Source organism: Rhipicephalus microplus, chromosome X (assembly GCF_043290135.1).
Source record: "Rhipicephalus microplus isolate Deutch F79 chromosome X, USDA_Rmic, whole genome shotgun sequence".
NCBI classification, from domain to species: Eukaryota; Metazoa; Arthropoda; class Arachnida; order Ixodida; family Ixodidae; genus Rhipicephalus; species Rhipicephalus microplus.
The window spans coordinates 383,675,697-383,692,207 of record NC_134710.1 but is presented as its reverse complement, the minus strand read 5'-3'; the positions used below and the strand labels follow the sequence as shown (position 1 = coordinate 383,692,207).

At 42.8% G+C, this 16,511-nt stretch overlaps 1 protein-coding gene across 1 annotated transcript in view; it reads left to right on the top strand.

The window, feature by feature from the left end:
- LOC119161930 (visual pigment-like receptor peropsin) overlaps positions 1-16,511 on the top strand; it is a 321,513-nt gene that overhangs the window by 39,092 nt on the left and 265,910 nt on the right. The window contains exon 3 of the mRNA XM_075880059.1: positions 10,726-10,822. Coding sequence (XP_075736174.1) covers positions 10,726-10,822 — 97 coding nt within the window. The remainder of the gene's footprint in view (positions 1-10,725; positions 10,823-16,511) is intronic.

The window sequence follows — 16,511 nt, the reverse complement described above, 5'->3', positions numbered from 1 at the left end:
ATGTTTTGCATGACACGCATTTTGTATTTATCGTGTTTGGACGTGCAATTTACCTTCGTCATTCATCCACGTTATGAAATATGAAATTTGGTATATGTGAGCTCAGCGAAACGACCACAAATGCATAATGAGCGTGGCATGTAGACATGTCCCTACATATTGATTGATATGTAGGGTTTAACGTCCTGAAACTACCATATGATTATGAGAGACGCCGTAGTGGAGGGCTCCGGAAATTTCGACCACCTGGAATCTTTAACGTGCACCCAAATCTGAAAACACGGGCCTACAACACTTCCGCCTCCATCGGAAATGCAGCCGCCGCAGCCGGGATTCAATCCTGCGACCTGCGGGTCAGCAGACGAGTACCTTTAGCCACTAGACCACCGCGGCGGGCCCTGTCCTTACATAGTACGCATGTCATGATTATTATGTTTCCATCAGTCATATACCCTTGTCATCCATTCCTGTCAAGTAACACCAATTTTTTTTTTGTATATGCGAAGCTAGTTATTCAGCTGCGAGCGCACTATAAGCGAAGCATGTAGTCATATTTTACATAACACACATGTCATGGTTGTCAAGTTTGGACGTGGAATTTACTTTCGTCGTTCGTTCGCGTCACGTAATAACAAATTTTTGATATATGAAGATAGCGAAACAGCCGTGAGCGCATCATGAGCGTGGCATGTAGTCATGTTCTTCCATAACATGTATGTCATGATTATCATGTTGGCACCAGTCATAGAATTTCGTCATGTATTCACGTCACGTAATACCAAACTTGGGATATGTGAAGCTAGCGAAACGACCGCGAGCACACCATGAGCGTGGTGTGTAGTCATGACCTACATGACATGCGTGTCCAGACTTCCACGTTAGGGTCTGTCGCTTATGTTCACCTTGCAGTCATGTCATACCATATCAGTTCTGCAATATGCAATGAAACGAAATCAACGCCAGAGCAGCAAGACCATGACATGTAAAGCATGACATTCATGACACGTGTCATGATTTTCGTGTTATCTCTATAGTAGGTTATGCTCGTTGATTGATTGATTTGTGGGGTTTAACGTCCCAAAACCACCATTTGATTATGAGAGACGCCGTAGTGGAAGACTCCGGAAATTTTGACCACCTGGGGTTCTTTAACGTGCACCCAAATCTGAGTACACGGGCCTACAACATTTCCGCCTCCATCGGAAATGCAGCCGCTGCAGCCGGGAATCGAACCCGCGACCTGCGGGTCAGCAGCCGAGTACCTTAGCCACTAGACCACCGCGGCGGGGCTCGGTTATGCTCGTCATACAGTCATGTTATGCCATACCGAATTAGGTATAGATCCCATTATCGAAGCGGCCAGGAGAACTAAAAGTCGAAGGCAGCTGGATAGATAGATAGATAGATAGATAGATAGATAGATAGATAGATAGATAGATAGATAGATAGATAGATAGATAGATAGATAGATAGATAGATAGATAGATAGATAGATAGATAGATAGATAGATAGATAGATAGATAGATAGATAGATAGATAGATAGATAGATAGATAGATAGATAGATAGATAGATAGATAGATAGATAGATAGATACGCGCAAAGTCACAGAAGTTTGATAAGAAATGCGTTGCATATAAAAGTCAGTTTACAGTAACACACTGGCACTGATAGCGGTGAACACAGCGTCGGCCTTCGATCAACTGACAAGCGGTCACGTGCGTTGCCACTTATACACGTGCCATCGTATGTTCTGGCATTATTCCTGGCAGCCACGTATGTTCAAGAACAATCAGTAATGTTTCCGTTGTGAGCGTAATCTCATCGGAACGTTCTACGATTATCCCGGTGGTTGGCAATGACGTTCGGTCTGGACTCCCAGGCGTAAGCAATGTCTACGGCTTCCGAACAGGCATTCTATTTCAATACGCCTTGCGCCGGTGACACCCCAAGGCTCTTTTTTTTGTACACTCTTTCGTTGATTGTAATTCCTACCGCTGACAGACGCGCTCAGTATATTCCCTGTAGCTTACAATTGTTCTCCGAAGTTAAACGCTCACTATTACCACATAAGTCTGTATTTAGCACTCCGCCACCTAGCTTAGTAAATCTCTCGAAGCCACCTTCTAAAAGGCGAATTCATTTGAGCATCCACCAATAGCGCTTGATTTTATATTTCGTTGGCAACTTACAGCACAATAAAAGTTGTTTTTACTTGCTTAGTCTTGCTGACACTACATGATATATTGACCTACAGTGTTGACAGCGACTGCCCGTAAAAAAAAGGCAAGAAAAGAACAGTGACAATACACGCATTTCATGCATGATAAACATGCGGCCTAAACGTAGTAAAGGCCTCCAAAAAAAGTAAATTCTTCGGTATATTTTGAGAGGGGTGCTGGAAGCGACTTGACGACATCTTCCACTGTATGAGGATTGAGAAAGGTCCGACACAAGCAGTGATTATCAGGATTAGGCTGTTAACGTGATGATGATGAACAAATTTTATTTATTAGCAGAAAGGTCCTCTTCCCATTTCAGGTGCGAGAGGAGAAGGGAGGACCAAACCTAGACGACGGCCATGATCCCATGGGCCCTGGCGGCGTCTTCGGCCTGCCGTATTAAGCGGGCTTGTAATTGAGAGTCAGAGCTGAGGAGCGCGGCATCCCATCCACTCCCGTCTGGAAATTCGCCTCTCGTGGGGGCCTGCGGGCATGCCCATAAAATGTGGCTCAAGTCCGCCCTGTTGTGGTAAAATTTACACTTGTCCGAATGAAGTTCCGGCACGCAGCGGTTCATTGTTACCGGACTAGGAAACGTGTGGGTCTGGAGTAGGCGCCACGCCACCGCCTGTCCTTTGTTCAATGACGAGTGTGCGGGAGGATAAATTTTCCTGCTTAGCCTGTAATACTGTGTAATATCTCTGTAAGTGGTCATCCGCTCAAATCTCTCATCGTCCTCCCCGTTCGACCAAGGCAATCCAGAGGCTCGGTCTGTAAGTCCTCGAGCTGTCTGGTGTGCAGCCTCATTGCCGGGCAAGGAGGAGTGAGCGGGTGCCCAGACTATTTCTATTGATCGTTGGTCTTTGCATCCAACCAATATTCTTGAAGCTATTTGGGATACGCCCTCGTGCAAAGTTTCTCACAGCCGTCTGCGAGTCGCTAACAATGAGTGAAGTCGAGGTGGATGCTATGGCCATTGCAATAGCTGCTTCCTCCACCTCCTCTGCAAAGCTCGTTCTCACCGAGCCGCTGACCTTATGATTTCCTTTGTAGTCCACTACTGCTATAGTCATGCTGTCATTTCCTTTGTATTTGGCCGCGTCTACGTATGTTGTTTCCGGTAAATCTTTTACGTTGTTATGTATGTTTTTCGCTCTTTCAGCTTTCCTTGCTTTGTGATGTTCGGGGTGCATGTTTTTTGGAATCGGTAAGATTACTAAACATTTCCTGATTTCATTTGGGATATCCTTTTTGGCGCCAAATTGATTTGCGTAGTTTATACCCAGTTCCTCTAGTATAGCTCTACCTGTTTTACTCTGCGTTAGTCTTTCATATTGTGCGATTCTTTGAGCTTCTATAAGCTCTTCTGACGTGTTGTGAAGCCCTAATTGAAGTAACTTATCATTAGATGTAGTAATGGGAAGTCCGATCGCCTGTTTGAAAACTCGTCTAATGATTCTGTCAATCTTTTCTCTCTCGGCCACTTGCAGTCTGAGGTACGGAATCACATATACAATACGACTGATGACAAAAGCCTGTACCAGTCTTATCATATTATTTTCCTTCATACCATAGTGCCGGTTTGCAATTCATTTAAGTAGACGCATAGTTTGCTCCGCACTGGTTTCAAGTATTCTAATCGCCTCTCCGTTGTGCCCGTTTGAGCTTATTCGGAGTCCCAGAATTCTTATGCTTTCGACCGTAGGTATTTGCGTTTTTCCAACAAAGACTTTAATGTTAGGTTTTTCCTGGATGCTTTTCCGACCCCTACATGTCGGGTTATAGAAGAGAAGTTCCGATTTTTCCGGTGAACATTGTAATCCTGTATGGATGGCATATTCTTCTACAACATTCACTGCTGTCTGTAAAGTTTCCTCTATGTATCCGTCACTACCCTCTGCTACCCATAAGGTAATGTCATCTGCATAGAGGCTATGGTGGAGTCCTGGAATTTCCTTCAGTCTGGTAGCGAGACCTATCATGGCCACGTTAAAAAGAAAGGGGGATAGGACTGAGCCTTGCGGCGTACCTCTGCTGCCCAGACGAAACTCTTGGGATTCTGCTTCGCCTAGTATTATTCTTGCAGTCCAGTCAGTTAAAAAGTCTTTTATATAATCGTATACTCTTTTTCCTACCCCTAACGCTTGAAGATTGGCAAGTATAGCTTTATGGGATGTATTATCGAATGCCCTTTTAAGATCTAGGCCAACTATTACCTTTGTGTCGTGTGTATTGAGACCCGAATCAATTATTTGGTGTTTAATCTTAAGCATAATGTCCTGTGTAGACAGTTTCGCTCTGAAGCCTACCATCGTATGAGGAAAGAGCTCATTGTCTTCCATATAACGTGAAAAAAAAAAGAATTTGCACGTTGTCTCATTGTGCTGTAAGGTTTTAAACACTCGTCAGTCACATTTAGTGCACTTCAAGTAAAGCTGTGTTGAAATCTGATACAATGTCTGTAGGGCAACATATTGTGAATTTTAGGGAGCGCTACATGCCACTAACAAGTGTAGAAACGTGGTTCGGAATGTAGAGAGATAAATCGCGCCCGACGAGTGGTAAGGGATTAAAGCATGATCAGTAAAGCAAGCCCAGCATGAGAGAAGCCCTGAATGTGCGTAAACCTCAATGAGGCAGACGCATGCTCTCCAACATCTATCAGATTATGGTGATTCATGAACTATTTTAATAAAGCTGCACTCGCATCGTAACGACTACCTAAATATGAGTGATCCCTAGAGTCAAAAACACAATTGAAATCCTCTATCACAATCAAATGTCTGTCGGTGTTTAGCAAAGAAGCTAAGGACCGGAAGAAAGTATTCCTATCATTCACTTTTGAGTGAGAATAGATGCAAACAAATCTCCAATTTTCAGAATTAAAAGAGATGTGACAGCAAACAATACGGCCTTCCCCATCAATATGTAGTGACAGGAAAGAGTGGCCCAGGTGCTTTCTAACTAATAAGAAGCACCCAGCGGAAGCACCACATGCATTGCTACGGTACAAATCGTACGTAATCTGTAAAAGTTTCCAGTGCTGAGCTGACATCTCAATCTGACGAAATCTTCATTTCTTGCACTGCAACAACATCAACGTCATGTTATCTAAGCACGTGGTCTAACTGCCACTGACGTCTTACATTTCTTAAGCTACATACGTTCATTGTCGCTACACATAGGGTGAAGTTAAGCGAAGTAGCCATTTTGCTTAGTTAAAGTTTTGTTGATCCACTTTTCCCACAGGCAAACTTGTGGCTTTACCTCCCTTGAACTTTTTGTGGCACCTTCTTGAGAACGCTCACACAGGTGGCGCGTTCCTCCACCACTTCTGAGAGACACAACACGTCGTCCACATAAAGATGCATGTTCCGCTGCATCCGACGCCACCACTCTTGCTTCGTCACTCTCCGACGCAGGACGTTTCTATGCCTGGCAGCTATTCATTTAATATTTTGCTACTTCTTCATCACAAGGATTTTCTCGGGGTTAGTCCGAGCCATGTTCAATGACAGCGTCTTCTTCCCGGGTGTCGTCACTTGTGTTTTTCTCAGCGCCATTGTGACTGCATAGCATGGTCTCCGTGGCCAATTGTTCATTTTCTTTGATGCCTCCTACTGCTTCTCCGGAAGCATCGATGACCTCTCTGTGACGTTCATGAGATGGTCAAGATGAGGCTCTTCTGTGGTAGAGTGGCCTGAACGCAGCTTGCTTGCGTAGGTTGACACGCAAGCATCCAACAGATGACCGAAGCGATGGCACTGCAAGCACCTCGGTATTCTGCACTGCCGACAAACGTGTCCCACTCGCTTGCTACGAAGACAAATCGGAGGCCTGCCAGGAATAAGCACTGGACACTGGTGGCCAAAGATGGTCCTAATGTGTCCTATTGAGCAACAGTGACACCATCCTTGAGCTCTAAGGCCACATCCCGGTTTGTTGTCATCCATACCTGCAAATCTTCATACCGGCACATATCCATGTCTCTCTCTATATAGCCTTCACGAGACCACAAGCTTGAAACGTTTCTTCGACACGTCTAGTTTCCAAGTGAGGTGGAAGCCATAGCAGCTTTAGCTTAATATCTTTGGTTTCCGGTTCTGTCACCGTGCATTTACGCCCTTTCACACGAAGCTTGCCGCGTGTAACAAGTTTGTGCTTCGAAATTCTTCTTGCACAAGTAACCATTCATACCTGGCTTATTTGATACTGTCCTACACCTACCACGTCGGCAGTAGTCAGTGTTTCAAGCAGAGCGTCATGGGAATTTGGCACTTGGTACGGTCTACCACCCAAGTCCGCATGGAGGAAAACACAGTTCAAAACGTCAGTACTGGTTGGTAGACGTGACAGGACGACCTTGTAGCTTGCGTCTTCTTCAAGAAACGGGGTCGATGATCCTCGGCTTGTGGCCGATACGCTGTTCCCAGCAGAGAGCATTTTCGAACACAGCCGTTTCACAAGGCTTCTTTTCCTTCTTTGTCGTTGTTAAATCGCCATTGAGCTTACGAACTGATCGTTCAACTTCAGTTTTATTGGTTGGTTACTCCAGATAGACGGGTATGCACCTGCTACTCAGACTGGCACGTTTATTAAACACAAACAACTGCTGCCTAGAACAATTTCAACTGCGATAATGGCAACAGCGCCATGTTTTTCTTACAATTCACAACCGCAAGAAAAAAAACCAAGTGGACTGATGAGCAGGTACAGCTTACCAGCAGTTACTGTCAAGTTTATTATCCGTTTCTCACTCATACGAAAGGGCGACATCTGCTAAGGTTTTGTGATACCTCTAGGCACATTTGACAGATACGCTCACACAAGTGATTGATTAATGCGCTGTTTTTCGCGCAACGTACAGCGCAGTCGTGCCAGCGCACTGCTGTAGCTCTAACAACTATATAACGGCTTGGCCAAAACGAACGCAGTGCGCAGGAAACATTACGCTACCATATTGGTTCAGTAAGCATACGAATATGCAAGTCTTTGTTCTCGCATAAAAGAAGTGCCGGCAAGTGTGACCGGCGGCTGTCGGTGACGGGAGGCGTACGTTTGCAGGAAGCGCTGGCACCCTGTCGCATCGATGTTTGTCTCCTCTTACGCGGACACTGTACACTATAAAAAATGCTTCATTTAGGTTAAATGGTACCACGGCTGTGTTGTATTGTGGTTCTTACTCGTGAAAATCGTGTATTCAGGAAGACAGAAGTGCTGAGTCGGTAGGCCTTTGGTGGAAATCATGGTGTTAGAACTGAAGGGTGAAAGTCAAACTCACTGGAACTCGTCTTGACGTATGTAGAAGGTAGAAGTTTATGCGTTTTAGCGTCACACGCACTTTGTCAACTTAAAAGTATGGCTAAAGTAATTGGGTCTGCAAGAATTGCCAGAGTTGCGCTTCTAGCGTGCCGGCATCAGGAGACCGCTATATTCTGGTCTACCGATGAAAAGGGTCAACGCGAACAATAGCTCACTTATTTTTCGACAACTGCGCTGCTATGTAACACATTTACTGTCGCTGTTCATAGCGACACCCCTAGTTTTCTGAGCATCGCAACAAAGCACCACATCGCGCATGTCAAACTGATGTATATATGCACAAAATGTAAACATTCACGGCCACATTCTACGCTCCACGAAAATTGAAGCGTCGTTGACACCACCGGACAACAAAAACGTGCTAGAAAGTGTAATGAGCGGTGGTAGTTTCTTTCGACCGTAAACATATTTCTCTGCGCATTTCAGAGTGAAACGCTGCGAATAATTGAGTGACTTCCCGTTCTGCCATCTGCTTTTTCATCATGCCACCATCATCCACCAAGCTTCCATCATGCCACCGTCATCTAACTTGTTAACCAAGCGATAACCACCAAACACGTTCTGAATTACCACCATCAGCCAGCATTTCCCACTGTCACACTATTGGCTCACCACCACCACCACCATCTGCCACTACTTTTTCCACTTTCGCCATCATCAGCCGGCATATTCCACTGACACCACCATTTGCTCGCCACCACGACCAACGTCTGCCACCATTTTTTTCCATTCTCACCGTCTTCAGCCATCATTTTCCGCCATATCCACTATCATTTCCACCATATCCAGTATTACATCAACCAACCCAAGATTTTCAATGGGGCTGCTATCTATCTATCTATCTATCTATCTATCTATCTATCTATCTATCTTTCTATCTATGCCCCACCGTGATGGGTATAATGGCTAAGGTACTCGCCTGCTGACCTGCAGGTCGTGAGATCGAATCCCGGATGTGGTGGCTGCATTTTCGATGGAGGCGAAAATGCTGTAGGCCCGTGTGCTCAGATTTCGGCGCACATTAAAGAATCCGAGGTGGTCGAAATTTTCGGAGCCCTCCACTACAGCGTCTATTGTAATCATATTGTGGTTTTCGAACATTAAACATCACATATTAATCAATCAATCAATCATCTCATATTCATATGTTCGTTTTAGGTTCGTAAATCCTGCATATAAAGCAAGAATCTCTCCATCTATCTATCTATCTATTTTATTTATTTGCGCCGCGGTGGTCTAGTGGCTAAGGTACTCGGCTGCTGACCCGCAGGTCGCGGGTTCAAATCCCGGCTGCGGCGGCTGCATTTCCGATGGAGGCGGAAATGTCGAGGCCCGTGTGCTCAGATTTGGGTGCACGTTAAAGAACCCCAGGTGGTCAAAATTTCCGGAGCCCTCCACTACGGCGTCTCTCATAATCATATGGTGGTTTTGGGACGTTAAACCCCACAAATCAATCAATCAATCATTTTATTTATTTGCGAGTGCATTCATTAGTGCGACCTACACCGCCCAAGTGCGCATTATTGTAGGGTGGTGAGGATAAAAAAACAGTAGTACAGTAAAAAAAACGCACATTTGAGCAATCTAAAATAACATACTTTTGCGCAGCAAGGCCCACGCGTTCACAAAAAGCACACGTCTTGTACTGGCGAAGGAAAAGCATCAGCTGGAAGATCAACAACCCACCCATCAAACTTATTCCATTCGCGAATAATAAAAAGAAAGAAAGAATTGCAAAGACACTAGCATCTTGTCTGACCTCGAGGGATCATTTTTATGTGACACGTAGCGTGTAGCGTAGGCTCTTCATGCATTAACTCCTTTTAAGGCGAATTTCATTACAAAATATCCACTGGAAATGTTCATTTGTAAGAATTTTCTTCTCTGCTCAAGAAGTTTTCATGCTAAGTTACTCTCATTGCGTGTAACACTGCAGTTAAAATTGTAATGGTCACTGACAAAGCGACAAAGCGGCAGCACGGTTTTGTATGCATTCAAGTATATAGATTAGAGTTTGACCATGAGGATCCCCCTCTGTAGAGGCATATTCGAGGATAGGTCAAATATTTGTAACACACAAAGCTTCTTTTTAACGTTTAGGGGCAGACTTGAAATGGCGTTTAATGAAGTTTAACACACCATTAGCTTTGCCAGTTACGTGTCCTATAAGCTTATTCCAAAATAAATTGGCATACAAGTATACACCAAGGCATTTAAAATGTTCAACACGCTCAAGTTGTGCTCCTGACAAGCTGTAGGACGAGTGAAAAGGTTTCTGTTTAGTGGTAAAGCTGCGGAAACAACATTTTTTTTACATTCCAACACATCTTCCATTTCTCTCACTACCTTATCACGGTATTAAAATCATATTGTAAAACAAAAATATCGTCCATATGGTGTATGTATTTATTATTAACAGTCATCTGTTTTCAGCCTCACGTTTTACGTTAGCGTCTCTCACAAATCATTCTTATAGACCAGAAAAAGTAGAGAACCCAACACCGAACCCCATGGTGCCCCAGAAGTTACGCTGATGTATAGAAAAGACGAACTATTTTCTCTAACGGACTGTTTTCCAGAAGTTAAATAATACCTCAACAAACCAAGAACAGATGCAAGCAGACCTAAAAAAAAAGATAATTTATGTAGTAAAAGAGCATGTGGAACGGTGTCAAACGTTTTCTGAAAGTCTAGAAAGGCAGAATTGACTTGATAAACTTTGCCCCGCCGCAGTGCTTTAGTGGCTAAGGTACTCAGCTGCTGACCGTCAGATCGCGCGATCGAAAACCGGCTGCGGCGGCTGCAATTTCGGTGAAGTCAAATGCTGTAGGCATGTGTGCCCACATTTGGGAGCACTTTAAACAAACACAGGTGGTCGAAATTTTCGGAGCCCTCGACTGTGGCGTGTCTCATAATCATATGGTTGTTTTGAAACGTTGAGAACCACATATCGATCATCAGTTGACAACCTTTATCATATGAAGCTAAAACACCAGGATAAAACTATCTACCTATCAAGAGTTTTTGATGTTGAGATGCTCAAAATACATTATCGCTCCCAAAGATAGTGATTAATTTAATTTCCGTGACAAAAAAAAACAAAGCCATAGGTCGTTTTGTGTTTCGCATTATTGCAGAAATTGTTGATCTCAATTAGAGCCGGCTCTTGCCTGATATGCAGGTGGGAAACCTACGTACAAGAGATACGTCCAGCTTTTGGGGATGGTTTGGTTCTACGGCTTGTTCTGGGCTGTCATGCCTCTGTTTGGATGGGCCAGGTAAGTCGTTCGCCTAATTACTGATAACTTGGGCATCATCTCAGGGACGCACAACCTGACTGTGACAAGGTGGCTTAGATGGCGTCGAGGCAGTATAATCACATGGTGGTTAACCTGTTTCAAAGTAATGGTGTCATCTCCGAAATGTTTTGGGCCTCTGTGCTGGAATAACGAAGCGACCAGCACGCGACGTTCTGATAACACTAACGTGACATCACGGGCTTCGCCTCCCACCATGTTAGTGTGCGAATTTAGCTGTTTCAGTGACGTCGGGGCAAGCCATCTTCAGTGGTACGCATATGTACACTGCGTGTGCACAACCTGGATGGCGACACGTATTCTATGATTTGTTCGAGCGAACACACGATTCTTGGAGCAGCCTTGCAGGCGCTTTTTTAACTGTAGTTCGGCGTGTAAATAGTATCTTTTTTCAGAAAATGCAGGCTACGGATGCGGCTCTGTACTAGTTTGTCAAGTGTAGCGATGCCCTTGTTTCTACGTTTCTTTGGTATCTCGGAGAGCCGCAACTGATTACTTAAAAAACAGCGCCAAATAAACGCGAACAAGATGCACGCTGGATGAATAAGCTATTTCACAAGCTATTAATGCATGAATGATGAATTTGGCAGCAGCGTATGGTAAAACCCCTCTCACGCGTCCGAAATTTGACGTACGGATGGGTACACAAGCCTTACAGCTTCAAGTGAGCCAAATTCAAGGCCTTAGCAGATTACATGACTCAAAATGGAAAGTTTTGTTGAATGCAAAATGTGGCATCATTCGTCACATTGTGTTTTGTTTGGCGTCTTTTGCCGCATAGTGGTGATACATCATTCCGCATAGTTTCATCGAGAACTGCCCCTACAAGAAGACAAACAACAGCATCCCTCGCACGACATCTCAAAATAATCTCAGATCGCTTAGGTAACTTCAAAACTCTATTGTCAAACTGAAATAAAGCCTGACTTAACTATTACCCCGCTTATTTTCCGTGAAAAGTCGAAATGGCTATAGAAACAGCTACCCATTCGCTTGGCTGCCGAAAGGGTACACGCTCTGTATTGGTTTAAGTGATCCCGCTTGTTAAGGCTTTTTAATGTCTATCTCATTTGTCCAATAATATTTTCTTTTTATTTTTGAAGGTATCGCTAACCTGATGGTAATTTTCTATTTTTTTTCTTGTTTGCAATTCTGTTTCTTTTTTTTTGCAAATAAAAATTTAACCCAGTTTCAATGGCAGCTCTTTCATTTAAACGTGTTCCTTGACGAATACATCCGTGTTGCTTATTGATTATGGTCTGCGAAGAGAAAATATAGGTGAAAACGAGTTAACCGGTTGTCTTTATCAAGTTTTATGCATTTTGTGGACATGCGGATTCACCGAAACCGCACGTAGAAATTTTTTTTCCTGAACTCCTAGACACCGTGCGTGCCGTGTTCAGCAAGATCGTGTTTAGCGGTAAGGCAGAGATTGTACATCATCGCGCACGGACTGGGAAATCAACTTTTTTACATAGGAGTTCATGGTACGTTACTTGTAGCCGATAAGCTTTTATTACATAGAGGCAGATGCTCCTAGAATAAAAGGACGGATGGATTGTGAACAGACTCTACCATTGCTGTTGCGTAAAAAATTGCCGTTTTCAGCTAAGTATATTTGTTCAGCTGACTGACTTTCACTTGCTTTCTATTTGCCCCTGATATAATATAAATAAATGAATTAAGAAGTTCATGTATCACTGAAGTAATTCCTAATACCTTCTCAAGTTGACAAATTGCATTTCCGAAGTGGCAGATGTATTTTGCCCACAGCTGAGGAGCATTTCTCCCACAACCTCTGAGATCATCCAGTGCTAAACTTTCTCTGGTACTTTTTTTCTTGCGCTTAAGACACAAATATTTGGTAGCTCAACCGGTGGCGCGAAGGCTGCACCCACGTAAAGTCATGTGGCTATATTTTCATGTTCTGAGAATTCCTGTGACGTTGAGGAGTTACCTGCGCTATCTTCACGTCTTTCCTTTTTCTTCGTCAGTGCGGATGTTGTATTGAATAAAACAGCTGTTCGCACATAAATGTAAGGGTATCCTGAACGCAGAAAACACAGCACATTTTAAAAAATTGGATTAAAAAGCTTAGTTCAGGTTTCTTTTTTTTTTTATAGAGGTGCCACGAGAAGTCATAGCGATTCCTTATTTGATACTTTTTGAGGACGCGATGTGAAAAAAAAACTAGCTTTTTTCGTAAAATGCTGATTGAACACCAAACAAACATGAAAGTAATTGTAACACGGCCGCACAGTTGAATTTTTGAAACTACTCTTGGCGAGTTTTGCGATAGTAAAGCATAATTTATTGCCATTCTTGAAGGCACACGCTACATGCGTTGCATCTTCTTTTAAAGAACCTTTCTGATTTTCCTATTAAGCATTCCATTCCCTTGTGTATTGAAGGATTAAAGGATCGTTGCTTTAATTCGTGTGCGGCGAAGGAAGGAGCCAAACACGTTGAGGCTGGTACCCCACATAATATTCTTAAACTTGAACGCTGTATGAAAATAATGCACTTCTAACCGGGTTAGACTCCGAACAAAAAAAAACTAGAGAAACATGCAATACCTTATAATGATTCCCTCTCGTTCACGCAACCGTCCGTAGCACACCAGGCTGGCAGTAGACCAACTGAGTAGATGACCGGAAAGCGCGGCTCGGCTTCTGCTGCAGCTTACAAAATGTCGACACGTCGCGGTGTGGATGATGAACAGCCCGGCGAATGGTGGCGTAGCAGACATTCTGTCAAATAGGCGCCAGCCATTCCAAGAACAGGTCAAGTATACTGTGCAGAAGTCGGACGACCGGCGCACCAGGCTGCTTATAGGAGCGTGGCCCGTCAGGAGGCGGCCCAGCGGTTTTACCGCATAGCCCTCGCCGACATTGACGGCCTCTCGAACGCCGTGTGATTGCGTGGCCACTGTTTAATTGCTTGCAGTTCTGTTCTGGCTCTTATCCACCTAAGGGCATCGGCCAAGAAGCTAGCGGTTAATGTGAAAGGGAAACTAACGTCTATGGAGGGTAAAAGAAAAAATGACTGTTTATTTTTGAACTAAGATGAAAATATTGACACAAAGTAATGTAATAATAAAAATGTATTAATTTTTAAATGTTTTAATTATGCATATTACATTTTGTTTTAGAAGGAAAAAAATAATGTGCTGTATTAATGAAAATGCCAAATGTAAGCTTGGTTTGGAAAGAGAGTTAATCAATGACTCAGAAACGCACTATCCTTCTGTCACACATGAATTTTCAGAGGCCCCTCCCCCGAACTTTCCTGTCTCCAAAGTCAAATAAAGCAGCACCATTAGACAGAATATTTAAAGTACTGACAGAAACTTCTAGTTTATTGAATAAAATTTCCATAAGTGTTTTTTATTTAAGTTCTAAAACGGCATCATGCTATAGCAAAAATTTTTCGTTAAAGCTAGAGCACAAAGGTGACGGCACCAGATCCCGCCTGCGTAAGGAGAAGTTAAACGGTGGTATACGATATCGTAATTTAGCTACGCAAACTGCCCATTTACGCGCGGGACACTATTTGTAGTTCCATGCGAAGTGCAAGTTAGGTAACTTTGAATTCACTATAGTAGTCCTAGCTTATGAGTCCCAAAAAGAGAAAATTTTTCGAACCTGACGCTTGTAACATAAGCTGTAAGAGCCATGATTGCCACAATCGGACCATCAAGAAATGCTCACGTCAGTGGGTCAGCCATCTTATTTATAAATATACCACGGTGATCTGGCGCTCATGTAACCCAAACTAAGCGAATGTTTGCTTGAATCAAAGGTTTAAATGTATTTAGCATAGCAGATTTCAACGATGATTATAGCGACGAAAAAACGGATAATGAATCAGTCAATATCACAGCTGTCAAATGTGTTGCAGAAAGAATTTGAAGAGCTAGAATCTTATCCGTTGATTTCACTTCAAATATGGGTGTATAATCTAGGAGGCGTAATAAATATGACCAGGACATTGAGTGCGAAAAAATACCCACACCTACTTTGTGCTCACTCATAGCTGCCTCCGTTGCAATCACAATAATAATTTCTTATTTATGCAGGTGTTTTTCTGACAAGTCTATCAAATACTTAGAAGGCAAATGTTCAGCATTCGTTGAAAAGACATGATCGGGTTCTATTTGAACATTGCTGATAGGTTTGTCTGGTAGAACAATCACGAATATAATGAACTTTCATGCACCTAGTGCAGTTTGAACAAACAGTTCTTGAGGTTTATATACACTGGACCAATACTCATTGAAAAACATGAGAATACGAACTGCTGCTTTCATAATGTGGATTTATAAAATTTTAAATAGGTTTTACCTGTTAACATACAGAATATGGTTGAAACAGTAAGCATCCGAGCTTCTTAGTATAAAACGTTGCTAGATGTAAATTTTGGCACAACTGAACAACTGTGAAAAGCTTTCCTCTTTAAAAGTATCGAGGGGATTATTATTTGTATGCTGGGCCACTAGAGAATAGTACACAACCAAATTCAAGAATTGGGCGAACATGCATGCGATGAATCATGATCAGGTTTTCTCTGCTTAGACCGGAACGGAGCCGGCCAAGTCTACTTCTCATCCAAACAGCTCGCGCAGCCTTAATTTTATCATGTTTATTGTGATTATGCAGGCTCGGTTTATTCTCATAAAGTACAGCCAGATAATTATCAAAGTCAAATTTAGCATCCCTTTCTTGATTGTGTTGAATAATAATATCAACTGACCCGTCAAAGAAAAAACTATCACGGAAGCACTGGTAACGTTTTTGATGATACGAATATTATAAAACTAGGTTTCCAATGTTCCTTAATATGACTGTAAAGTTGAATATAGTAAATGTATATCACAGTCAGGCGCGATAAACGCGATGCCATCTGCATATACTTATACTTGTACCTCATCGTGCTGCCGCTCTATCGAGGGTCACAAAATGGTAAATAAAACTGGTGAGAAAACCGATCCCCGAGAAACACTTCTCGTTTGCCTATACTTAAACGCAGAAACACCTCGTTGGGAGCAATAAACTTGATATCTTTAAAAATAATACTTTCAATTTGTAATATACTGCAGTAAATTGAAATATTTTAGGGCATTCATGAGAATAACATGTTCTACAATATTATAAGCCTTAGCTAAATCAAGGGCTACTAAAGACGCCTATTTACGTCTGTGCTGAGCAAGCGTAATAAGAGTCTAAAAATCGACATGCGAAAGCCATATTGAGCAACCTGGTTTTAATCAGATTTTGCGTGAACAGAGTATTGCATTATATGATATTCATAGTTCTTGTGTGCAGTATTTTTTCTACCATTTATTTATATGTGACAATAACGTGTTTGGTCAAATGTTGTCTACCTGCATTCGTAGTCCCCGTTTCTTTAAGAAGCGGAATGATTTTTTCTTGTCTCTAATTATCAGGCACCCGCCTATTTGTGAGTGGTTTACAACGTGAAGATGTTCTGGAGAAATGTCCATTAGTAGTTTTAATATCCTTGAAGCAGCGCCATCTGTCCTGGAGCTGTGTTTGGCAGACAATAAACGACGTGTGCAGGCTCTTTCATGTTTTCAGAAACAAAACTGTTTCTGTGTGAAGGTTTTACCAACTTTATTGCGGTTGTGGTG